General features: G+C 46.2%; 10 protein-coding genes and 3 long non-coding RNA genes across 15 annotated transcripts; 7 read left to right on the top strand and 6 right to left on the bottom strand.

Annotated features, from left to right (window-relative positions):
* Positions 1–172: 172 nt before the first annotated feature.
* On the top strand, positions 173–2928 carry LOC136198032 (tetratricopeptide repeat protein 8-like). The gene is made up of 14 exons (XM_065987943.1): positions 173–389; positions 445–565; positions 615–678; positions 735–854; positions 909–951; positions 1005–1094; positions 1140–1184; positions 1233–1457; positions 1510–1569; positions 1625–1764; positions 1827–1998; positions 2066–2188; positions 2487–2570; positions 2620–2928. The coding sequence occupies exons 1-14, from the start codon at positions 288–290 to the stop codon at positions 2734–2736; spliced, it is 1506 nt and encodes a 501-aa protein (XP_065844015.1). The 5' UTR covers positions 173–287; the 3' UTR covers positions 2737–2928.
* On the bottom strand, positions 2669–4052 carry LOC136198047 (uncharacterized). Its single transcript, XM_065987958.1, has 6 exons — positions 3602–4052; positions 3482–3553; positions 3313–3427; positions 3153–3253; positions 2918–3097; positions 2669–2861 (listed from the first exon to the last, which is right to left on the bottom strand). Exons 1-6 carry the CDS (start codon positions 4022–4024, stop codon positions 2799–2801), a joined length of 954 nt encoding a protein of 317 aa, XP_065844030.1. The 5' UTR covers positions 4025–4052; the 3' UTR covers positions 2669–2798.
* On the top strand, positions 4050–5587 carry LOC136198056 (uncharacterized). Its single transcript, XR_010672658.1, has 3 exons — positions 4050–4210; positions 4969–5032; positions 5086–5587. It is a non-coding gene; the product is annotated as an uncharacterized lncRNA (long non-coding RNA).
* LOC136198055 (uncharacterized) lies at positions 5516–6472 on the bottom strand. Its single transcript, XR_010672657.1, has 3 exons — positions 6385–6472; positions 6178–6333; positions 5516–5844 (listed from the first exon to the last, which is right to left on the bottom strand). It is a non-coding gene; the product is annotated as an uncharacterized lncRNA (long non-coding RNA).
* Positions 6473–6476: 4 nt separating this feature from the next.
* LOC136198037 (uncharacterized) lies at positions 6477–8071 on the top strand. The gene is made up of 3 exons (XM_065987948.1): positions 6477–6509; positions 6561–6838; positions 6883–8071. The coding sequence occupies exons 1-3, from the start codon at positions 6503–6505 to the stop codon at positions 7951–7953; spliced, it is 1356 nt and encodes a 451-aa protein (XP_065844020.1). The 5' UTR covers positions 6477–6502; the 3' UTR covers positions 7954–8071.
* On the bottom strand, positions 7788–8654 carry LOC136198051 (BAG family molecular chaperone regulator 1-like). Its single transcript, XM_065987964.1, has 2 exons — positions 8583–8654; positions 7788–8526 (listed from the first exon to the last, which is right to left on the bottom strand). Exons 1-2 carry the CDS (start codon positions 8641–8643, stop codon positions 8000–8002), a joined length of 588 nt encoding a protein of 195 aa, XP_065844036.1. The 5' UTR covers positions 8644–8654; the 3' UTR covers positions 7788–7999.
* Positions 8655–8703: 49 nt separating this feature from the next.
* On the bottom strand, positions 8704–13703 carry LOC136198019 (diacylglycerol kinase theta-like). Of its 2 annotated transcripts, none has more exons than XM_065987926.1 (27): positions 13428–13703; positions 13192–13271; positions 12946–13048; positions 12794–12882; positions 12602–12739; positions 12344–12491; positions 12223–12294; positions 12068–12168; positions 11946–12018; positions 11796–11893; positions 11697–11746; positions 11548–11644; positions 11450–11501; positions 11333–11403; positions 11126–11279; positions 11033–11074; positions 10859–10974; positions 10665–10816; positions 10348–10605; positions 9780–10211; positions 9557–9650; positions 9439–9503; positions 9344–9386; positions 9223–9291; positions 9120–9173; positions 8964–9062; positions 8704–8907 (listed from the first exon to the last, which is right to left on the bottom strand). In XM_065987926.1, exons 1-27 carry the CDS (start codon positions 13633–13635, stop codon positions 8791–8793), a joined length of 3075 nt encoding a protein of 1024 aa, XP_065843998.1. In that variant the 5' UTR covers positions 13636–13703; the 3' UTR covers positions 8704–8790. The 2 variants fall into 2 exon arrangements, with proteins under 2 accessions (XP_065843998.1, XP_065844000.1); XM_065987928.1 differs by having other exon boundaries at positions 11333–11394; positions 13428–13702.
* A 200-nt stretch (positions 13704–13903) lies between these two features.
* Positions 13904–14935, top strand: LOC136198049 (BTB/POZ domain-containing protein KCTD5-like). Its single transcript, XM_065987960.1, has 6 exons — positions 13904–14091; positions 14144–14252; positions 14319–14410; positions 14464–14559; positions 14611–14739; positions 14791–14935. The coding sequence occupies exons 1-6, from the start codon at positions 13927–13929 to the stop codon at positions 14818–14820; spliced, it is 621 nt and encodes a 206-aa protein (XP_065844032.1). The 5' UTR covers positions 13904–13926; the 3' UTR covers positions 14821–14935.
* Positions 14936–14958: 23 nt separating this feature from the next.
* On the top strand, positions 14959–18867 carry LOC136198043 (uncharacterized). 2 transcript variants are annotated; one of them, XR_010672656.1, is made up of 7 exons: positions 14959–15453; positions 15503–15704; positions 15756–15919; positions 15984–16633; positions 16678–16879; positions 16931–17094; positions 17160–17454. XR_010672656.1 is itself a non-coding variant. In XM_065987956.1 (7 exons), exons 4-7 carry the CDS (start codon positions 17512–17514, stop codon positions 18751–18753), a joined length of 1074 nt encoding a protein of 357 aa, XP_065844028.1. In that variant the 5' UTR covers positions 16172–16633; positions 16678–16879; positions 16931–17094; positions 17160–17511; the 3' UTR covers positions 18754–18867. The 2 variants fall into 2 exon arrangements, 1 of the variants encoding a protein (XP_065844028.1); XM_065987956.1 differs by lacking the exons at positions 14959–15453; positions 15503–15704; positions 15756–15919 and adding exons at positions 18056–18257; positions 18304–18482; positions 18553–18867 and having other exon boundaries at positions 16172–16633; positions 17160–18003.
* Positions 18868–18901: 34 nt separating this feature from the next.
* Positions 18902–21935, top strand: LOC136198123 (retinol dehydrogenase 10-like). The gene is made up of 8 exons (XM_065988038.1): positions 18902–19378; positions 19425–19669; positions 19715–19843; positions 19893–19979; positions 20753–21236; positions 21288–21532; positions 21580–21696; positions 21752–21935. Exons 1-8 carry the CDS (start codon positions 18914–18916, stop codon positions 21846–21848), a joined length of 1869 nt encoding a protein of 622 aa, XP_065844110.1. The 5' UTR covers positions 18902–18913; the 3' UTR covers positions 21849–21935.
* LOC136198052 (cytochrome b-c1 complex subunit 7-like) lies at positions 20025–20594 on the bottom strand. The gene is made up of 3 exons (XM_065987965.1): positions 20465–20594; positions 20240–20409; positions 20025–20184 (listed from the first exon to the last, which is right to left on the bottom strand). The coding sequence occupies exons 1-3, from the start codon at positions 20559–20561 to the stop codon at positions 20107–20109; spliced, it is 345 nt and encodes a 114-aa protein (XP_065844037.1). The 5' UTR covers positions 20562–20594; the 3' UTR covers positions 20025–20106.
* A 45-nt stretch (positions 21936–21980) lies between the features above and the next one.
* Positions 21981–22725, top strand: LOC136198057 (uncharacterized). The gene is made up of 3 exons (XR_010672659.1): positions 21981–22230; positions 22281–22410; positions 22459–22725. It is a non-coding gene; the product is annotated as an uncharacterized lncRNA (long non-coding RNA).
* Positions 22596–23206, bottom strand: LOC136198053 (putative peptidyl-tRNA hydrolase PTRHD1). The gene is made up of 3 exons (XM_065987966.1): positions 23179–23206; positions 22879–23124; positions 22596–22824 (listed from the first exon to the last, which is right to left on the bottom strand). The coding sequence occupies exons 2-3, from the start codon at positions 23059–23061 to the stop codon at positions 22654–22656; spliced, it is 354 nt and encodes a 117-aa protein (XP_065844038.1). The 5' UTR covers positions 23062–23124; positions 23179–23206; the 3' UTR covers positions 22596–22653.
* Positions 23207–23229: the final 23 nt, after the last annotated feature.

Below are 23229 nucleotides of genomic sequence, written 5' to 3'. Positions count from 1 at the left end.
TCCTCTAGCGACGCAAGGACCAAACGCCCAATTGCAGAAGGATTTCTAAAAGGATTTATTACTGGCGTTGTCGTAGCATCGGTCAATAAATTCGCAATTCTTGGTTTCACGGTCGGAACGATCGCTGGAATATTTTACGAGCAGAACTACCCTACTCCGGACGTTGGAGAAAAAGCTTCATTTTATTGGACAGAAATTAGGAAAGTTTTCAAGCCGAACGAGTGACTAAAAAATCGAAGAATTAATTAATTAGACGTTATGCTATCACGTGATTTCTAACGCACGACATGGATCCTCTTTTCGCCGCCCATTGCGCCTTTCGCCAACGCGATTTCGACTCCTGCATATCGCTATGCACCGACCTGCTATTGAAAAATCCATACGATCAGGCACGAACCGCGTAGCTCGACGAAAAAGGCGAGAAATCGAAGGCAAAACGTTTAGGCGGCTTGGTTTCTCAAAACGCGATCTCTCACCGAGCAAGTCTACGTCGACGAGCTCGACGTTGACGAAGAAGGTCTCGCCGAGACGCTTCTCGACGAGAATTCCGTCGCTCAAGTCGCACGTAAGGGATAAACAAAAAATTTCAAAAAGAAACGAATATATCAATCCAGGTCCGGGAACGTCGTTTAAAGCGGTGCCGCGAACGAGTCAGGGAATGCCGAGTCAAAGCGTCAGGTGGAGCCGAAACGAATTTTCGCAAATAATTAAATATAAGTATTTAATCCTATAAGACCCGTATCTCAATCTGGACGTCCGTTGAGCGGATTCGTTCGTCCGGGAACGCAGGGCGGAACGAGACCGGGTACCATGGAGCAAATGATCATGACACCTCGCAGTGCCATGACAGCGAGGTGAGACCCCCACAATGAGAAAAGGAATTCATCAATAGAGGTTATCTATATTAGGCCTGTGACGTCAGCGTCAGGCCGACACGTTCGATTGGGAACAGTAATAATAGATTTATTTTTTTTTCAATATGGGTTAAGATTTGGTTTTTTTAGGCGTCTCTTCTGTCTGAGCCAGGTGGTCCTTTTATTAATATTTCGAAGCTGAATTTGGCGAAATATGCGCAGAGACCTCACCTAGCAAACGTATGCCATATAGTCTATTTTTTTACTATATAGGTTTTCCTATAGGCTTTATTTGATTATATTTTCCATCACGAAAACGACGTCAGAAATGTAAATAATAGCATTTTTTATTAACGAATCATATACGCTTTGTTTGAGGCTCTCGAATTGGCTGCCAAGGCAACCGAGGCCATGCGTTTTCAAGACTGGCTATGGAAAGTTCAGCTGGGAAAATGCTACTATCGTCTGGGCATGTATCGCGAGGCCGAGCAGCAGTTTCTCTCCGCTCTACGTCACCAGGAAATGGTCGACACCGTTCTGTATCTCTGCAAGGTTTACAGCAAGTTGGATCAGCCTCTGAAGGCGATTGATCTGTGCAAAAAGGTGGAAGACTATAAGCGAATATAATTAATAGTGTTTAGTTATTTTTCTTTAGTTTTTGGAGAAGTTTCCTAATGACGCTACTCTGATTATAGCACTGGCTAGAATTTACGAGGTAAAGAAAGAGATAGTCTAATTAATTAATTAATTAATTAATTAATCATATAAAGGGTATTGGTGAAGTTGTGTCTTCAGTGAGCCAATATAAGGAAGTCTTGAAGTACGACAGCACGAATGTGGAGGCGATTGCTTGCATAGCGAATCATCACTTCTACACAGACATGCCGGAAATTGCGTTGAGATACTACAGGTATATAATAGAGCGCACATTTTATTTATTTATTTATTTAATACGGGTGTTTTCGTTTTGAGACGCTTGTTGCAAATGGGCGTATACAACGCGGAATTGTTCAATAATCTCGGCCTATGCTGCTTCTATTCGCAACAATACGACATGGCTCTCAATTGCTTCATACGATCCATCGAACTCGCTGAAGACGATGTGATAGCGGAAGTGTGGTACAACATCGGACACGTGGCAGTAGTAAGATTTTATATATAAATTGAATTTATTAATACATGATTAATATTTTTCTTTTTTTCTTTTTTAGAGTATAGGGGATATGAGTCTTGCTCAACAGTGCTTCAAACTGACCATGACACTCGACAATGATCATGCAGAGGCATATAACAATCTCGCAGTTCTTGAGCTACGGCGTGGAGGCATTGATCAGGTGAATAGACATAGAATATCTTGAAAACAGAGCCTAGACCTCCAGTCCCTATTCAATTAATCTTAGTCTGTCTAGTCCTAGTCCAAATAAAAATATTATTTATCTTCGCAATATTAGGCTCAGTCTTTGGATAAGATCTAGGAGGAGCGTCTAGTCTTAGAAAGAGTCCAAATAAAAAATTTATCATTAGTCACTAGCCCTACAAATGTTCGACTTTGAAAACCACCTTTAGTAGTCTAGTGAAAATAAAAAATATTATTTATCTTTTTGAAAAAGATCTCATTTATCTTCGCGATAGGCTCAGTCGCTGTTTCAGACAAGTTCAATGTTGAATTCGTGTCTTTACGAGCCAAAGTTCAACGGAGCAGCAATCTCAGAAAAAGTAGACAAGAGTAGTCAATATGCCAAGCGATCCTACGATCCTTTTCTAGGTGGGCGATTTGCAGAGAAGCTACGTATTGGCTAAGCAATCGACCGACGCTTTTCCCGAGCACATCGACTCGGCGAAACTCCTCAAACGCGTAAAGGAATACTTTTCCGCGTCGTAAAATCAAACAGGTGAACGCGCACAGTAAACAAACACAACACTAAAAAAGGCTAGGCAGTTTTTTCAAAGCTGATAGGGCGGTGGCGGGGCAGTATGATCCTTTTGAGGCTTCTTTTCCGGGTCATTCTAAAAGCAATAAGGCACATTATATTTAATCCTATATATTATATATGTATACGTACCACGAGACGGATGCTGAAGTGAGCCTGGGGGCTTCCTTTGTTCGTTTGAGGCGAAATTGGATGCCCAAATTCGTTGATAGCGAGACATTCACCGGGGTATTGACATGACTCGAGATATATGTATTCGCCCGTTCCAATGGGATCGGCAATCTTGTAGGAGCAGAAGGGGCCGCCTTTTCCCTTTGGGAGACGAAAAATAAGGTTTTTTTAAAAAAATCGAAAGCCTTGTTTTTACTGTGGTCAAAGTCCCGTCTTGTATGGCTAAATACCAGCTCGGATCTTTGACATTTCGAAAGGAGAATTCGCCGGGATTGGCGCATACGACGACGAACTGAGCTAAGGGGGGAAGATTAGAAAAAAAACGCTCAATAGGAGAGAGGGGTTAGCTAAAATACATTTTTTCCCTGTTCCCCCTTTGGCGTCAACCTTGAGGCTCTTGCGAATGCGCAGAGCACCGGGATTGGCTGCTCTGGAAACGAACTGAATAACGTTTCCCTCCCTTATCTTTCCCTACATAGATATATAGATAGAGATCCCCCTTTCCTCTCCTCAATGTTTATTTACTGCAGCAGTGCGACTAGTAGTGTCTTCCCGCTTTGACGGAAGAACAAAAATCAACTCCTTTTTTACATAAGCCTAGAACGAATTTTCTAAACTAAATTCGACATTTTTTTTCTTTTCTACTTCAATTCCCAAGTAGTCGAGCTCAAGCGACGGTCCCCGACCCCCCGAGGCATTGCTCGATATCTCGAGTTGTCGAATTGCAGTGCACGGTAGTCGCTGACGATGAATGTGCAAAAATTTTCCGTTGACTGTTACTTCGAAATTGCATGGAGTCGCGAGAATTTCCATTAGGAAGTTTTTCCGGGGTGCGAGCACCATGGGAGCGTTTTCTTCTGAGACGTACTTGCCTTTGATTCTCGTTTTGAAGGCGATTTTGTTCGAATCGAAGCAGGGATTGATGAAGAAGACTTTGTCTTCTACCGCTTCTCCGAAGAAGTTGATTATTATTCGATACGGCTTCGCTGTCGGTCGGCCGCCGATTTTGACAATGCTAAACGGTTGCACGGAGAATCTCTGAAAAAATGGGAGTGGAATTTCGCCCATTTTCTGATTTTAGGATGACGAAATCCGGGCGTGCAGCGGTTTGATACGGGCACCTTCGACATTGCGTCACGCACACGGCCTATCGTAAAAACCTGCTAAAAACGACGAGAAAAGAACATATTAAGCCCGCACGGCGTTCAAAATCAGTTGACGAACGACTTCGCATCATATATCGACCGAATGCAGGTAAGGTTTCGCTTCTCTTTTAGCGAAGACTTGATAACACCATCCTATACGTTTCAAGTCGTATGGGATGGGTCTATTCGGTCTACCGGTTATAGTTCACGGCCTCGAATTTGTCTACTTCACCTGTTTGAGGCTTTTTTTGAAAATACGCGACCGATATTAACGCGTACCGGAAGTAGACATTTTGGGGCTGAAATTTGACTCGCACCAACTGTATGACCCCGTAGAACTGCTACAGTAACAAAGTACAATAGATTTAGTGCGTTTATTTGAAAATCCGTGAGGTCAGGTTTTTAGGCATCCCTGAACTATAGCACACGGTTTTTGGTCAAAATCCCTATCTCCCAGAATTCCAATCTTTTTACGTCAAACGATAGGGCTTTGGTGCTTAGTTAACTCCGCGGTCTCAAATTTGCTCTAACGCTTGAATTTTTGCTATTTCGGAGGGCGTGACTAATATTAACACATACCGGAAGTGGGTCCTTTTTGGTGTGAAATTTGATCCGCACGAACTGTTTGACCTCGTGGGGTTGTTCTACTCATAAAATAGAGTAGATGTAGCGCGTTTATTTGGAAATCCGTGAGTTGAGATTTTTAAGCAACCGTGAACTATAGTCCATGGTTTTTGCTCATTTTGGTGACCTCTCCGATTCCTAAGATTTTTTTATATAACAATGGGGATTGGTTGCCTGTTTGATCTCGCGGTACCAATTGGACCTCACACCTCAAATTTTGGCTGAAATCGGCATTTTTTGTAGATGCCTATATAAATACATGGATCAATTCCCTCCTCCTCCACAGCGTTTTCTTCAGTTATTCAAGGTAAATAAGACCGTAGATTTGAGTGCTTTGATTTCACGTTGATTTTTCTTTAGTTCTCTCCTCTCCCCCAACGGATCAATCCGATGATTCTAGATGCAGAAAGAAGAAGATGTAGACGAAGCCATCACCCTGGGGACTTGGGTTAAAGTCTCCCTCCTTGTGGGCTGGAGGATAATCAGCTTCTCCCCTGTGGACTTGGGTTAAAGTTCACCCTGGTGACTTGGGCAAAGTCTCCCTCCTTGTGGGCTGGAGGTTAATGCGCTCTCCCCTGGGGACTTGGGTTAAAGTCTCGCTCCTTGGAGGCTGGAGGATAATGTGCCTACCCCCTGTGGACTTGGGTTAAAGTTCACTGTGGGGACTGCAGTCTCAGTCTCACCGCTTGGCCTCCTAAGGGGGTCAAGTGGCAGCGCAGGAGCGACGGCCCAAGGACAAGAAAGAAGAAGAAGGAGGAGGAGGAAGGGGGAGACCGGAAGGACTTTTAAATTTTTTATTTACATCCGGGATATTTATTAAATAAAAATTGAACATAGGTTTTCCTACTTTTTGGTATAAAACGTCCGCGCGCGACATGCAACGTGCTACACGCGCGTTAGCCTAGAGGCATGCGCGCTGTAAGAGGAAGGCATGCACGCACGTGCAAGTCTCTAAGCTAAGTGCATTGCCTTCGTCTCCATGTCCTGGAGATCAAAAGCTGCATGCGCCTACCACTAAGTCCATGCACTACAAAAATACAAAAAAACGCGCGCAGATGTCCTCTTCTTTTTCTTCTCCTCCTTTGCTGGCATTCTTTAATTTTCGGTTTGCAGGAACAGCTAAGCAAAAGAACCAACTTCAGTTACCATCCTTTTTTCAGTCCCACAGGTGATTTACACTGTACAAAATTATAAAATGATTGCCATTTTTGACTGCATAGTTGATGTGCTTGGAAAAGCATACGAAGTATATGGCCATATCAACATGACAGTACTGTATTACTATCGTAGCACGCGCAGTCGAAATTAGGGAACCCCCCATGTGCTAGACTATGAACTACAGGAACAACAAGTTTGAAACACACGATAAAGCAGTTCCAGATGTCCGTAGGTAGCGTTATCCCGATACAAATACCGGAGCGGAGGGATCATGGGGACCCCGATTCTGCTCACCTCACTTCATCTCGTCGAATACTGATTTAGCATGATTGGAACGACTCACGCTGCTAACGAGCCGGCGGAATTCGAGCACAGACGATCGAAAAGGGAGGCTGTTGCGCAACGACGTCGCGTGGCTCGCCGAAGTCGCGCTCGCAGCCTTCTACAAGCCTAAAGCAAGATTCTGATTCGTCCACATAGTCCGCCAGTGGCGTGCAGTACCGAAAACGAGCCAGGAACGCGGAGGAATAGCGACGACGTCAGGCGACGACTTGAAGAGCGAACGAAGACAACGCGCGTTAGATCACGTGTCGCCTATGGGCGTGACACTAACAGCGTCATGGAATGTAAGTGATCTTTGGAGTTTGCTAGTAGGAAGCCTCACATTTTGACTGTAGATTATGTTTCGACCGTCTCTCGCTATGATTCATTCGATGATCTGCGTGGAATTGCAGTATTAGACGACAACACGATTTGCGTCGCTGATTGTAGCAATCATTGCATTTGGAAACTCAACCGCATGTCGGGAAAGGTCTCCACCTATGCTGGCCTCTCCGGACTGCCTGGCTATCTAGACGGCCCCTCGAGCATAGCGAGATTTCGCGGTCCTGTATGCCTCGCATCGATCGGCTCGATTCTATTCGTCGCCGATTACGGAAACAATCAAATTCGAAAAGTAGGCATACATTAATTCCGATACATAACCGTAGATTTTTGTAGGTAAGCGAGGGAAAAGTCTCTACAGTGAGACAGACTCCTCCTTTGAATTCCCAATTTGGACTTGCGGTAAGAAAAGACGGAAGTATCGTAGTTACGTCTATCCGAGAAAATGTCTTTGATCCCGTTCTATTGGCTATGGGACCGGATGATTCTGTATACGTCGCTGATCGATCAAATCATGCCATAAGAAAAATCAAAGATAATCACGTTGAAACTGTTCGGAAAAATCTCGAGTCTCCATGTGGTGTTGCTACAGATGATGACGGAAATGTCTACTATTGCGATTTGTCCAATAAAATATATAAGCTTCGCTTTGACGAAGAAGAAATTCTCACAGTGTGCGGATCAGGTGAAGCTAAATCTATTGATGGCCAAAGTGAACTCGCTTCATTGAACAAGCCCCATCATTTGTTCTACCACACCAAATCAGGATACCTCTATTTCACAGAAACAAAGGCCGTTCGTCGAGTGAAAGTAAAACGTCATTCGGAACCGTTGTGGGATTATAAGATGTCTCGCGATCTGGCAAAATTATTTGATAAAGATCAAGAGAAGGCGTCTCCGGATCAAGTGGTTTTTCTAGTCGAAGAAAAGAGCATTCGCGTCAATAGAGCTCTTCTTTGCGTTCGTTCCAAGGAGTTTGAGAGAATGTTTACTGTTCTTAGAGTGCTGGAAAGTGAGAAACCCATTATAATTGAAAACGCGACGTATGAATCATTCTACGCCGTCATCACGTATATTGTTACCGGGCGTATGGACGCTCAAAAGTATTGCGACCATTTGATGGATGTACTCGCATTGGCTGATCGCTTTCATATCAATAACCTAAGCAAATCTTGCACAGATCGTATAGTGCAGTTCATTTCAGAGAAAACCGCTCTGGAATACCTGTCTATGGCGCATAAACACGGGCTCAAATATCCGAAAAACGTCGCCTTGAATTTCGTCATAAACAGAATATGGATCTTTTATAAAGAAGAACAGTTTTGGGAGCTGGACAAAGTGCTGCTTAAGGAGATAACTGATCAGTTGCCTTGGCTTCTGAACGTTAGGCAAGCTGCAGCTACTTAGATTATATTTTCATACGACCTTTTTATTTTTCGTTTGCACGGGAATCTTAGGCATTGTCACTTTTTTCTACTGTCATGATACTCTGCTCTGTTGCATCCACTCTACCCATCATCTCCTGTATTCGAGTAACAGCTCGTTTTCTGCACTCCTTCAACTCGTCCGGCTTCCGTTCGACTATAATTCCATCTAATTCCTCTAAGCAACACATGAGCTCTTCGTTACAAGACACGCATCTCTTTTGGAGCTTTTCCCTCGCTGATCCCCCGTATTGCTCTGGCAGAAAACCCCGTTCAAATTGCTCCAGGTCTTTTCTAATACTATCCAGTCGATCAAAGATCTTCTTGGCTTTTTCGTTTATGGAGAGAATTTCCTTGTACTGTTCATCTTCTTCGATATTGTAAGGCTTTCCTATGACCATCACCTTGGCCCCGTTTTTAAGTCCAAGTTCGCTCAATTGCTTGTCGAGCGGATAAAGAGATTTTCCCCTGCTAACTAGCTTCTGACCTGTTATCGGAATGCCGTAGATATCGGACGCTTTTTGGGCGACAATCTGAAGAGGAGTGGAGGCCCCATCTAGACATAGAACCTATTTTTTTGCAGGTTAGAAAGGCAGTATGAAAAGATCTCACCTTCTAGCTTTACTGGTTCCTTTCTAGACCCGTAGACCAAGACTACAGAAAAATCGGTCATGAGGACTCCTAACGTGCGTTAACACCAGCGCCAAAAATTTACCCCAGAGATTCACAAGTGTAAAAAATACTGTATCTAATAATTAAAAATCGAGTCATTTGGCGGAATACAATAACGGGGTGCGACTATGTCGGTCTAACAATAAATTCAACTCGACGAGGAAACACTCTTTCTTATGACGCGAGGACTACGCTTCAAAACAGGTGACTGGTGAGGATATCGTTTCGATATGCCGCTCCTTTTACTTCTCATCAGCATGGTTGCCTAGAAAGGTCCCGTGCCGGATTCAGTCAGCGAAAAAAACAAAGAGCCTCTAGTACCCATTCAGAACATCTTGTTATGACTACAGTACTGCTCTCCTGAAGCCAAGGCTCCCCGTCGATTTGCACGGGCAATGTATCCGAAAGAAAGATCTTTACCTTTTGGGAAAAAAGCATTAGGCGATTTCTAGGGCCAGTCTACGCGAGTCTTCCTACGTGCGAGCACTGAGCGAGGCGAATTCCTGACCGAACTTTTCCCTGAATTTGAGCCTAGTCAAATTATTCAAAAATTGAAGACTTGTTTGATTATCCGAGCTACCAAGTGCAACACTCCCGTCACGCCAACGATCTCCAATAGACCGTCATTGATTCGCGGGGGCACAAAGCCCTGGAAAGAGAGATTTTTAAAAAGAAGGGGGGAGTACGATACTGTTACGAACGTCGTGTTTTTCCGAGCCCCAAGCATCGGCTCCAGATCCCCAGCTAAGTAGAGATTTCATCCCCAGAAACTAAGCCTTTAGAATTGCCTCTCTACCTTCCAATGTTCAGTATGATAATGCCTTCCAAATCGCTTGGCAATCTCTTTTCCTTTCCGTCACACTAATAGGAAATTTTCGTTTAGGAAAGATTGCCAAATAACTGAACCTTCTAACCTCTAGTCGAACAATTCTTGGAAAATCTGTCAGATTCCCCTTTGAAACCATTTTCGACAAAGACATGCGAACGTACACGCCTTTGTTGTGAAATCTTAAATAAACAAACTCGTAAGCGGATCTAGTATAAAATGAGCCCAAGGGATTTCCTCTCGTACTCATGGCTTCACTTATGAATGGGAGTCTCTCCTATTTTATTCATGCACGTATATTCTACTCATACCGACTATTGAACTTCTCAGGCGCCTCTTCCCTTGCATTGTGGAAACCGAGCGTAATATCAGCGTCAATCCCAATCCCCAAATAATTATTCATAATGAAAATTTTGGACGGAACTGCCGCCGCCGAAGTCGATGCCGTCCTCTTCTTCGTCGTCTCGCCAAAACGCGTCGCCACGGCGGCGGCAGTTCGCGATTTCGGCGAACTCGTCTCATCCGTAAAAGCGCGACGACGCGTCAAGGGCGGAAGCTCGTTGACGACGTCGTCGTCGTCGTCCTGCGATGAAATGCTCGGCAGAGCGGACGCGGTGCGGCCTTCTTCGAAGGCGCGACGTCGAACGGCGGGAGGCGGCGACGGCGACGGGCGCCCATTGACGTGGCGAATACGCGAAGCGATCGTGGATATTGGCGAAGACGAATCGAAGATGACGGTCCATCTCACAAAGGGCAAAGGTAAATTAGAAAACGTTATGCGTATAGTGTAAGAATAGAATCTTAATTGATTTTTTTAGGGGGGTAATTAAACTCTGACCCTCGCCCGTCTATTAATACATACATATGTAGATCTCTTACCTGTCCATTACGCTCGTCTCTGCTTCTTCCACGGCGAGCAATAAACTGACAATCGACTCGTCCCCTGAGTATCCTGACCCCCATCGGAGAACGCGTGCCAAGTCGTTGCCCGTGCCAAGCGGAAGAAGAGCCGTCGGCGGGTAACGGCACTTCAGTTTTGTTCGAATTTCGTCCAGCGCTGTCAGTACCCAGCCGCAAGTGCCGTCGCCGCCGCATATGAGAATTCGAAAATTCGGTACATTGCGAAACGTCATGAGTCTTTTGTTGAAAAAAAAAGAACGGTGGAAAAATTTCTATGTAATCTAGTTCGGTTTTACCCGGGGAATGGACCGCCTTCACTCAAATTGAATATCTGATGCGGATTTAGATGATAACGTAGGGAAAAATAGAGCTCTTGCCCCTGCCCGCCGCCACTTTTCGAATTGACGAAAACAAGAAGGGGACTCGTTTTGGAAGAGAGCGCCGAAGCCTAATAAAAAACTAGAGATGGCGTTATAAGGTCACTATGTACCTCATAATAGGGAAGTGAGACGACTTTAAGTTGCTGCTTTTCGACTGTTGTCTGCTTGAGAACGGCGACGGCTCGCGCCGCCGTGTCAGGCAGAAAAAACTCAATAAAGAGAACGCCTATGAACTATTTAATCCACCCACGACGCAAAGAAACTAAGCTATAATATATACAAACCATTGTTTGGGTTCACGAGCCCAATGTGAGCTTCCTTATCAACTAAGGGGGAGAACTACTAAGGAACGACTATCTTTTTTTCTTGACTCTCACCGTCTCCTAATATGTCTTTGATTTTCTGTCGATACCACTCCTCGCTACAATGCTTGGGAAAATTTCCAACGAAGACATTGACCGTGCACGATGACGTCAATTCGGAATCTTTTCGCAAATAAAATCGCGTTGCGTGGACCTCGCGAAGAGACAGCTAAGACACCGATATCTAACCCTCTCTAGTCCCTGTAGCACTACGCCTCTAACCATTTTCGTGCTTGTCAATATTTCCCAAGGACACGCATCCCTATCAAGAACCTTTTCCTTGACTAAGATAACTACATTGTCTTGCATGATACACGGGAAAATGTTTAAAGATTTAACCTCCTTTGTGCAGAGAGACTTGCACTAGGGAATAATCCTTTGGACTCTCGTCCTAGAGAGAATTGCGCCTAGTAAAAGGACTTTCCTCTTAGACAAACCTTGAGCTTGAGTTTCTTCAGAGCAAGCCGAATCGTTTCTTCGACAGTCGTGCTTCGCGACACGGGAACCGCTTTGAAATTGAGCCGACCGGAAAACCTGTTTCCGCCAATTCTCGAGAATTCTCTAAACAAGTGTGGCAGTGACTCACCCTTGCATTCCAGGATAAACCCTTAGAACGCCTCGATCGCCTTCGAGTTCCTGCACCAAAATTAGACAACTAAAAAAAGAAACTTCTCTCTAATCCTACGTCAGTGCGAAGGTAAAGAGAAGGAGGATTGTCGCCCGCCTTTGGCTTCTTTATGTCGTCAAGGGAAAATTCGAGACCCAATTTCCTCTCTTCACCCGCTGCATAAAGAACGATAAAAAAGGTGAAGAAAACTACTCCTCTAACACCCACATTCTACGACTTTTTCGCTCAAATAATACCCGCCACGATGATCCTTGATTCTGAATTTCTCCAAAGCGGTGGACTAAGCGTGAATTGAATTATTTAATCAAGCGTCTTCTTTTCTTTCTCACTAGAACGTCGTTGATCGACGCCGTGCTCTCCACGGCGATCGTCTTAAACGTTTTCTCGGAGCCGTCGAAGATTCTCAGCATGCAGAAACCGGGAAGAAGATCTGAAATAAGTTCTATAGAGGGTCGGCACGCGTCTTTTAACTATGGATATATACCAGATAGATCATCTAGATCGTCTTCTGAATGAGATAACAAGCTATCGTCATTGGTCTTAGGCAAAACGCGACCTAAAGGCTTTCCTCAAACGAAGCCACTATTAGTATTATTATTGGTTACTTTGTAAGAAATGACGGGGTTTGGAGCCGTGTGAATATGCTGCGATATCCGGAAGGGAAAGCGAGACGCAGTGAGGCGGCACAATGAGCCGAGCCAATGCACCAAAGTCACACGTCTCGTCCAAATATTTAAAGCAGCCTGAATGCGCCTTAGAGGGGGGTAAGGGAAAAAGACTAGACTATGTATACTTTTCCGGTGGGAGGACCCTCCCCTACGTCGGATTCTCTATCTAAATATAGGCTCGTTTTTCTCACTCACCGGTCGTCCGCACCAGCTGCATCGAACGCTCGAGAGACAATCGCTAGTGCCGCAATCTTTGAAACAGCGCACGCAGAATTCGCCCGGGGCGACGTCTCCTTCGACCCAATGATGCAAAAGGTCAGGATTTCGCTCAGACTGAATCGCCACCAAAAGATAAGAGGAAAAAATTTATTCGTATTTTTTTCTTACGTCATCCGAACTGGGCATAAACGTGGCACATTTCCGGCAATTATCGACGGCTTGATCGCGACAAGATTCGTGGGCGAAATACTTACAGACTATATATGCAAAAAATAGGGTCGTTTGTGTTTTTTTCTTGAGATTCACGCCCCCCGTTCCACCTTCGCAATGAACGGCGTGTCCGTCGTCGAATCGACGTCGACACACGTTGCAGAATTCTTTGCGATAGACGCTCGCGCGCGACCAAATGTGAGCTACTCGTTCCTTGAAATGGACGTTGGGATAGTGAGCTATTCGTGCGTGCGCGTAGGGAGGTCAAAAGTCGTGAGATCGTGATATGCGACGAGGGTTTTTTCGCGTGAGCCCGTCGACGTGACGCGATGGGGATTCCTTCCCCTCATTCTTACCCGAATAGGAGGCGCCTCCTTCGACGTGCACGATATCGCGACGACGGGAAGGCATCGATCGTGAGTGACGAAGTTGCAGGCTAGAAAAGAAGACGATCGTAAAAAAGAACCGGCAAAATGACTGAACGCCGTTGCCCCCCCCCCGACTCTCATCCCCAGCTGCCCGGAGATGGATACAACGACTAGTTACTAATGCACACAAAGTGTCGTCGAGTCGATACGTGGCGTCTTCTCACTTAGGCACTGGTATCCTTGATTGACGATGCCCCAAAGCATATCGGTGCAATGGTGGCAGAACGTTCGCTTCCGAAACGTCTTCTTTTGGAATCGATGGCCCAATCGAATCGGTTGGACGCGATGAGATGGCGCGGGTAGCGTCGTCGTTCCTGTCGACGATACGAAGCGTTGGAAGTCGCGCGAACTACCTCGCTGCTCGATCGACATCGTCGCGGCGCACACTGCGTCGCTCGTAACGACGTACGACAATTTTAGGGAGCCTGAGACGAGTAGCCCGGATAAGAATATGCGTTCGACCTTTGTGCCTCGATCACACGCCCGCGCGAAAGTGAAATTGCGGCGCCGCATTCGATTACGAAGACGGAAGGATGTTCGACTAACGGACGCGTGTGCAATTAGGCAAATTTCCTGGAACGGACTGCGTTCGTAGGCAAGTTCCGCCCTCCATACCTCCATACAATACTTCTGTCGGGACATTCAAGGACCCCGTACCTACGTATGTCTACGGACAGCAGCGACGGTACTGGTTCCTATCTCCTCGACTGGGTCCACTTGAACGTCGGCGGAACGCGCTTTCTGACGACCAAGGCGACCTTGTGCAAGCGCCCGGAGTCGTTTCTTCATCGGCTCGTCTGCGACGATCCGGATTTGTCGTCGGCTAAGGTGGGGGCGTGGGCGTGAACGCGAAATATGACGTCACGAGTCCGCGTAACAGGACGAGTCGGGTAGCTATTTGATCGATCGCGATCCGGCCTACTTTTCGTGCATACTCAACTACTTACGTCACGGAAAATTGATTATCAATAAAGATCTCGCCGAAGAAGGTGTCCTTTGGCACGCTAAATATAGTCAATGTGCGATTTTCGGTCTCTCGTCCTTTTCGTTTTCAGGTGTGCTGGAGGAGGCGGAGTTTTATAATTTGCCTGACTTGGTGCAATTGGCTGCGGAGCGGATCAAGCAACGTGATCAGTCTGTAACAAAAGTGGGAATTTTTTCTCCATAAAAAATTGTTCTCTGAGACGTCTTCTTTCTAAGAATAATATTAATCATGTGTATCGAGTGTTGCAGTGTCAGGAGGGAGAGCTCAGTCAAATGCTTTCCACTTTCACGGACGGTTGGAAGTGTGAACAGGTGCGGTTTCTATATAGAGAGATAGTGTTTGAAGAAGGTTTTCTTACTTAGGTTATAAGTATGTCGCAGTACAGCTATGGGTCAGGTGATCAAGGTGATTTTCTCGTCGTCATGTCTAAGGACGTCACAGACATGCGTACGGATTCATCGCCCACGATTGAACAGACGGAAAAAGCGAAGGTTAGAGAAAGAGTCAATAATCAATAATTCATCTCACTTTTTGCCGTGTAGGTGATGCTCAATCGAGATGCAAGAAGTTAGAGAATAGACAAGACATTAGCTGTAGTGTATCCTAGAAAAAAATATTATTTATTACAAACATAATGATCCCAAGCACGTGGACTTTTAATTGAGCGTAGGCAGTTAATTCTCTCCACGTGACGTTTCCCAGAAAAGCAAATGGCCACAGCAGACGATCGCGCTCCTCTAACGGAGTCTGCATACGAACTGATGCGGCCTGAAAGCGAGAATTCGCCGCCACTCATCGATTTATCTTTCGCGGGTGAATCCACGCGGGCACGAGCAGAATTTAGGCCGCATGGAACAGCATGGCTTCCGCATGAGAATGCGAGACAAGAACGCAGTGCTTCGGCAAGCGACGAGTCAATGCGCGCTTACCTAGCATCTGAGCGTACGTCAAGTGAGCACGGAACGCAGTTCCGGTCAGATAGTCGGCCCGTCGCTGCGCCGACGGGCGGAAGTCACCGTGTGAACGTTGTCACAAGACAACCGCAGCTTGTACCGATACAGAATTCGTTTGATGCGGAGTCTTTGGCGACGTACTCAATGATTAATCGAACACATCCAGGAACGGCGAATCAGTTGAATTCGGTCATTGCGTCGACCGGTTCAGCCGTGCAGAGAATGGCTACAGATCAGAGTCTGCAGACACAGGTAAGAATGAAGAACGGATATAAAATAATGCAATTATTGATGATTTTAGGGTGAGATCAGTTTTAGTGAAATGCTCAAAGGACTGCTGATGGATGATGAACGTCTTCATACTCAAGCTGAAAAAAATCTACTGGTTTACTCAGCAGCGGAATTCTTTGACATTGAATGTAAAATGAAACGGAGTCTACCGGTGGGTCAAGCCCTGTTGACGTCAAAGCGTTTACTTCTCTTATCCTGCATAAATAGGCAAGGTAAGAGAATGCCTTCTGCACTCATTCTTCTGCTAAAACACAGCATTTAAGGTGGCTCACTGAAGAAAATAACACCGCTGGTCTATACAGTGGGTACCAAAGTGGAGTCAGCTACCGTCTTCCTTCCTATTCCTTTGGACAACATCAAAAGCGTGGAAATGGTGACCTGTTCCGACTCCCAAGCCTCGGCGAACATTAGAGGAACGCCCAACTGCGTAAGACTCGCGGGAGAGCTGGAAGTATAGCCAATGCCTAATTAATTATTCATTTCCCTTTTAGTGTTGTTTGATTTCATGGGCTGCTTTGCCGCTGACGCGAGCGCTTTCCGCCACTCGCCACGTTCGGCTTGGCGTTCTGATGCCGCCGTGGGAGGAAAAGATGACCCTTGTGCTGCAGCTTCCGTCGCCTTTCTCATTGAAGAAGACGACGGCATTTGTTGCTAGTCTTCAGCGCCTTATGCACTAAACTGCTTGTGTGTTTGTTGATGCTGCGTACTGGTTGAACTTGTGTGCTTTATATGTCGAACACGTGAGCTAATTTAGCGTGGATATCTCTTCACGTGACGAAAAAAACAAATGGCAACAACAGACGACCGTGCTCCTCTAACGGAGTCTTCATCCGCCACAACGGGTGAATCCATGCGGGCACAAGCACAATTTAGGCCGACTGGAACAGTGCAGTTTCAGCATGAGCCCATGTCATATAGTCAGCCCGTGGCTGCGCCGACAAGCGGAAGTTACGCCGTGAACGTTGTCACAAGACAACCGCAGCTTGTACCGATACAGAATTCGTTTGATGCGGAGTCTTTGGCGACGTATTCACTGATTAATCAACAGCATCCAGAAACGGCAAATCAGTTGGAATCGGTCATAACGTCTACTGGTTCAGCAGTGCAGAGAATGGCTACAGATCAGAGTCTGGAGACACAGGTAGACAAACTGAATAGTAAGTACAGTACTACAATTATTTTTAGGGTGAGATCAGTTATGGTGAAATGCTCAAAAGACTGCTGATGGATGATGAAAGTCTCCTTACTCCAGCTGAAGCAAACATACTGGTTTACTCAGCAGTGGAATTCTTTGATATTGAAGGTAAAATGAAACGGGTTCTACCAGTGGGTCAAGCTTTGTTGACCTCAAAGCGTCTGCTTCTCCTATCCTGCATAACTAAACAAAGTAAGAGAATCCCCTCTGCAATCATTCTTCTGCTAAGACACGGCATTTAAGGTGGCTCACTGAAGAAAATAGCACAGCTGGTCTATACAGTGGGCGCCAACGTGGAGTCAGCCACCGTCTTCTTTCCTATTCCTTTGGAAAACATCAAAAGCGTGGAGATGGTGACCTGTTCCGACACCCAAGCCTCGGCGAACATTATTGGAACGCCCGGCTGCGTAAGACTCGCGGGGAGAGCTGGAAGTAGAGCCAACGCCTAATTAATTATTCATTTCCCTTTTAGTGTTGTTTGACGGCATGGGCTGCTGCGCCGCTGACGCGAGCGTTTTCCGCCACTCGCTACGTTCGTCTTGGCGTTCTGATGCCGCCGTGGGAGGAAAAGATGACCATTGTGCTGCAGCTTCCGTCGCCTTTCTCATTGAAGAAGACGACGGCATTTGTCGCCAGTCTTCAGCGCCTTATGCACTAAACTACGTCCTTGGTGTACTGCATGTCGATGACTGTCTTACATATGCTCGCTTGAAAATTCAGATCCGCCGCACATGCAATCGAAAAAATGAAGATTGTTAGATCTCAAACACGTGACTTAATTAATTCCATTGTCCACGTGAAGGGACATTTCCCAGAAAAAAAACATGGCTACAGCAGACGATTCTGCTCCTCTAACGAGGTCCGAAAGCGAACATTCGCCGCCACTCATCGATTTCTCCGCCACAACGGGTGAATCAATGCGGAAACGCGCACAACGTACGCAAGGAACAGTGTGGCTTCCGCGTGAGGACGCGAGTCAAGACCGCGGTGGCAGTGGCACTGGTGCCTCGGCGAGCGACGATTCGATGCGCGCTTACCTGAAATCTGCGCGCACGTCGTCGCAGTCCCGCTCAGATGGTCGGCCCGTCGAGCTTCGGCCCGTCGCTGCGCCGACGAGCGGAAGTCACGTTGTGAACGTTGTCACACGTCAACCGCATCTCGTACCGATACAGAATTCGTTTGATACGGAGTCTTTGGCGACGTATTCACTGATTAATCAACAGCATCCAGGAACAGCAAATCAGTTGAATTCGGTCATTGTATCAATTGGTTCAGCTGTGCAGAGAATGGCTACAAATCAGAGTCTGCAGACACAGGTAAAATGGGAACGCTCTCCGGAGAAATGTGACGTAATTATCTTCTCTTTAGGGCGAGGTCACTTACAGTGAAATGCTTGATGGACTGTTAATGGATGATGAAAATCTTCACACCCCTGCTGAATCTAACGTGTTGGTTTACTCAAACGTCAAGTTTCTTGACATTGACGGTCAAGAGAAACGAACTCTCCCAGTAGGCCAAGCCTTGTTGACCTCAAAACGTCTGCTTCTCCTATCCTGCACTACTAAACAAAGTAAGTAAGAAGATCTCTCATTCTTCTGCATCTAACTCTTAATAAGGTGGCTCCCTGAAGAACAAATCACCGCTAATCTATACAGTGGGCGCCACAGTGGAGTCAGCCACCGTCTTCTTTCCTATTCCCTTGGAGAACATCAAAAGCGTGGAAATGGTGACTAGTTCCTTGTCTAAAGCTACAGCGGATATTAGCGGAACGGCCGGCTGTCTCAAGGATTGCGTGGTAAGTCCCCTAAACCCTTAAACTGCGTGGGAGTAGAACCAACGCATCGCTAATATTGTTTATACTGTAGTGTTGTTGTTGCTGGTGCTGTTTGACGAAATGGGCTGCTACGCCGCTGCAGCAAACGTATTCGGCCACTCGCTACGTTCAGCTTGGAGTTCTGATGCCGCCGTGGCAGGAAAAGATGACCGTTGTGTTGCAGCTTCCGTCGCCTTTTTCGTTGAAGAAGACGACGGCATTTGTCGCCAGTCTTCAGCGCCTTATGCGCTAAACTGCTCGTTTTTGGTGTTGTTGCTTACTGATCGAACTTCGTGCTTCATAGATCGACCGTCTTATGTCCCTTGTGGCCAATAAAACCGCTGATCCAAGCGGATGCCCGTGTGAATTCTCGAAAACGCAGCTCCACGCATGCGCACGAACAAAATCGAAAAATGCATCCTTTGTTAGAGTTCTTCATCGTTCTCTTCCAGACCATGTGGCTGCTACTGAGCGCTATCGTGCGTCGAATCGCCTCATCCCTCGGTCTCCTCCCCCACAAAGACGTGAGCGGCGAAGTGGTTCTCGTGACGGGCGCGGCGAGCGGAATCGGTCGCCTTATGGCGATCGAATTCGCCAAGCGCAAAGCGACCGTCGTCCTATGGGACCTGAACAAGGACGGCGCTCGAGCGGTGGCGGAGGAGATCGAAGGGGCGACGGGTCGCGAAGCGTTCGCCTATCGATGCGACGTGACGAAACGAGACGAGGTGTACGAGATCGCTGACGCCGTGCGAACGGATGTCGGCGACGTGACGATACTCGTCAACAACGCCGGCATTGTGACGGGCAAAAAGTTCATGGACTGCCCCGACGCGCTCATACAAAAAACATTCGAAGTCAACGCAATTTCGCACTTTTGGGTAATTTTATGACGTAATCATGACGTCATTATTATTTTTCTCCTAGACTTTGAAGGCTTTTTTGCCGAATATGTTGCAAAACAATCACGGGCACGTCGTTACCATAGCATCGGGGGCGGGGCTGTTTGGAGTAGCTGGTCTAATGGACTATTGCGCGTCGAAATTCGCCGCAATGGGCACGAACGAGGCGCTGCAAGCTGAACTGCACGTCAGCGGGAAAACGGGCATAAAGACAACAGTCATCTGCCCCTATTTTATTAGTACGGGAATGTTTGAGGGTGTTAAGTCAAAGTGAGAGCCCTTTTCCTTGAGATTTCTGACTAATGAATTCTTTAGAATTCCCGCACTGCTTGGTATTAGCACGCCTGAGGCTGCAGTGAGGAAAATTATTCACGCAGTTTTGACTGAAGAGCCAATGCTTATGATTCCATCTGCAGCAATGGGCCTCACTTTGGCACTGAAGGGGTGAGAATCAATAGGATCCTTCAACCGGGAACTTCATTATATGTTATAGGATGCTACCTGTTGCCTGTATGGGACCTCTTGGTGATTTCACCGGAGTTAATCATGCAATGGACAATTTTGTTCAGACAAGACCCAAGCAAGCTTAGAGCTGTCCTTGCACTGTGTGTAGCTAATTAGTGAGTGGAGTTTTGACGTTTTTAGTGATGGGTTTTTGGCCACTACGTACGTACAATGAATAGAATTGTTTCGAGTGTACCTTTTCTTCACTGTCTGTCCCAAACTTCGCGTTCTTTTCTCTCCTTCTTCACCTCCTCAAGAACAGGCAACAAGTATGAAATATCCTAAGAAAAAAATAGACGTGCTCATGTTGCTACTTGATTCTATTCCCGTATATACCTCTTCTGATTTCGTCCATTCTTCTTTCGGCAAAAGGCGATGTTTCATCGACAAATCTAGTGCTCGCTTCATTCTGAAGTTTCTGTGGTTGATTTGGTCCGTTGGGAGGCGTCGTAGCGCTTCTTTGACGTCCGGATCGTCGTCCATTATGAGATCTTCTCGCCAGAGGCCTAAATTGTGTCGTAGACTAAGCTAAGGGTCCCCGAAGTATTTATAAACGACTACCGAATTTCTGAAAGCCAGATTGGTTGACAGTCCAAGCCGACAAGCCGCTCCAGAGGCGATTTAGCAAGGAAGTTTGGCCGACGCGACTCACTGCCATTTTGACTAACAGCGCATGCGTCGACACGAAATTGGAAAGAAAAGCTTTTTCACCTACCATTTTAGCACGTTAACCTATTCGAAAAGCTATACCATTCAATTTTAAAGTTCTTAAAACATTCAGATCCTAGAAACAACGATTCAATAGGACAGTGGTTCATACAATGATCACGTGCTCATCTGCACGTGCAGACTCTGCAGCAGACAGCAAAAAATGAACGCGGTGCTCCAATTCCTCCTCGCCCTTCTCCAATTCCTCTGGGCACTGCTCACGACCATCGTACGCTGGATCGCATCGATTCTGCGCATTCTTCCCTACAAAGACATCAGCGGAGAAGTCGTTCTCATAACGGGCGCGGCGAGCGGCATCGGTCGCCTCATGGCCTTCGAATTCTCCAAGCGCAAGGCGACGGTGGTCCTGTGGGATCTGAACGAAGACGGCGTGAAAGCGGTAGCTGAAGAAGTAGGCGCAATGGGCCACGAAGCCTTTTCCTATGGATGCGACGTGTCGAAGCGCGACGAAGTGTACAAAGTCGCCGAAGCCGTCAAAAAGGACGTCGGCGACGTGACGATACTCGTCAACAATGCCGGCATAGTGACTGGACGAAAATTCATGGAAGCTCCCGACTCTATGATACAAAAAACATTCGAAGTCAACGCACTCGCGCACTTCTGGGTAATTAATTAAGTACCTAATCTTGTTATGACGTCATCATTTTTTTCTTAGATGTTGAAGGCGTTCTTGCCCAGCATGATTGAGAAAAATCATGGTCACGTTGTTACCATGGCATCGGGCTGTGGGCTGTTTGGCCTTGCTGGTTTGGTGGACTATTGCGCTTCTAAACATGCTGTAGTTGGAATGGATGAGGCCTTGCGTGCTGAGCTGCGCAAGAGTGGGAAAACAGGCATCAAGCTAACAATTATTTGCCCATACACGATCAGTACAGGCATGTTTGAGGGAGTGAAAAGAAGGTAAGTCATTTCTAAAAAATTCCTATTAGATTATTTTGATTATTTAGTATATATGCCATTGTTACACCTGAGGATGCTGTGAAGCAATCTATGCATGGAATTCTGACCAATGAGCAAATGGTCTTTATTCCTGGAGGTCTCTATAGCCTACACGCATTGAAAGAGTAAAATCGTAAAGAGCGCACGCGCACATACTTGAATCTGTGTTTCCTTCTTTAGAATATTGTCCTACAGCTGTTCGGAGCCTGTCCAAGATTTGATTGGACTTCACAACATTATGGACACTTTTGTGCAGACAAGGCCTAAACAATCTTGAATTTAAATACTCTCTGATGTAGCACCCGTGTTTTTGTACATTTTGAGTTCTTGAGTGTTGAGAGTTTATGTAATACACGAAGAGATAAGAGATATATATTGCTGAGAGAGACGCGCGCGCGCTAAGGCACCATGGAATGCACCGAAACTACAGAAACACGCGAAGAAGACGAACGTCTCTGGCTTATTGACGGTACCTGTATAGAAGACTCAAAGAACGAGCCGTTCGCTGCAGCTGAAAGCGAAGAAACAGCGCAGTCGCAGTACACGCCAAAGATGACTCTGAACGAATTTTATGACGAGGGCAGAGCATACACTAAAAAGGCTCTAGAAGAGCTAAAGCAAACACCAGACTATAAGAGATGGAGTGAAAGATGTACGAGGTAAAGAGATGACGTACCTGAATTTCAATTAATTCATTAATTCAATTAAGTTGTCATGCTTGCTGGTATGACGGCGAATTCGGAACGAACTGCGCCGAATGCGGAGCAAATCACATGCAACGACTCTGTCCTATCTGTGATGGAAAGTGCGGTCGAGTGTGGCAAAGAGATATCGAAATGGTTCTCGCACATTCCATGTACGTAGTATCGTAATTGAATGCGTTTTAGACTCACTCATTCAAAGAGGCTCACTGGGACGGCAAGTGCGGTTTGCCTGAAGAGCACCAAATAGCTCTTCTAGTAAGAGCAATGGAGACATCAGAGGAAGACTTAGCTGATGCCTTGGAAGACTTATGAGATACTTTACGTGTACAGGGACATCCTTTTTTTTCAAAATTATTCCAAATTTCTCCAGTGTCCCACTTACTTATATAGTTTGAACTTCTTGAAATAGGTCTGTATTTTTTCTTTTGAGTACGGTTTGGTGGCTAGGCACGTTGGAATGTTTTCCGGCTGCTCGATCCACATTCGATGCAAGACGCCGTTTTGTTTCAGCACTTCCGCTAGGCTCGTCAAAGCGTCTATGTCTGCGGCCTAGGAGAAGGATTCGTGCACGAATTCGTTTGTCTAGATGTGTCTTTTTCCTACTTCTATGACGACTTTGTGCATTCGATTCAGATCGGTGAGGTATTTTGCCGTTTCTTCGTCGTCGCGAAAGGCGTGCGTCGCCGCCGTGCACGCGTGGCACGCCTGGGCTATTACGGCGCCCACTGGCCAGCCTAATTTTCGCAGGAGGTCGCCACGAACAACGACATACTGAACGAGGGTCATGGCATCCGGGATCAAAGAAATGTGAGACCGTCCGTTTGTTTTTTTCCGGTCTTTGCTTCTTTCCTACAATTTTTAGGTTTATTTCCATTAATTAGTTTAATAGAACCCAACCTATACCGGTACTAAGGCAACTCATAAAGTCCTTTCGTCATAGCAGCAATCCGCAGA

The sequence above is a fragment of the Oscarella lobularis genome, chromosome 18 (genome assembly GCF_947507565.1).
Source record: "Oscarella lobularis chromosome 18, ooOscLobu1.1, whole genome shotgun sequence".
Taxonomy (NCBI): domain Eukaryota; kingdom Metazoa; phylum Porifera; class Homoscleromorpha; order Homosclerophorida; family Oscarellidae; genus Oscarella; species Oscarella lobularis.
The sequence above is the reverse complement of the archived record's forward strand: the minus strand, read 5'-3'. Positions and strand labels throughout refer to the sequence as shown.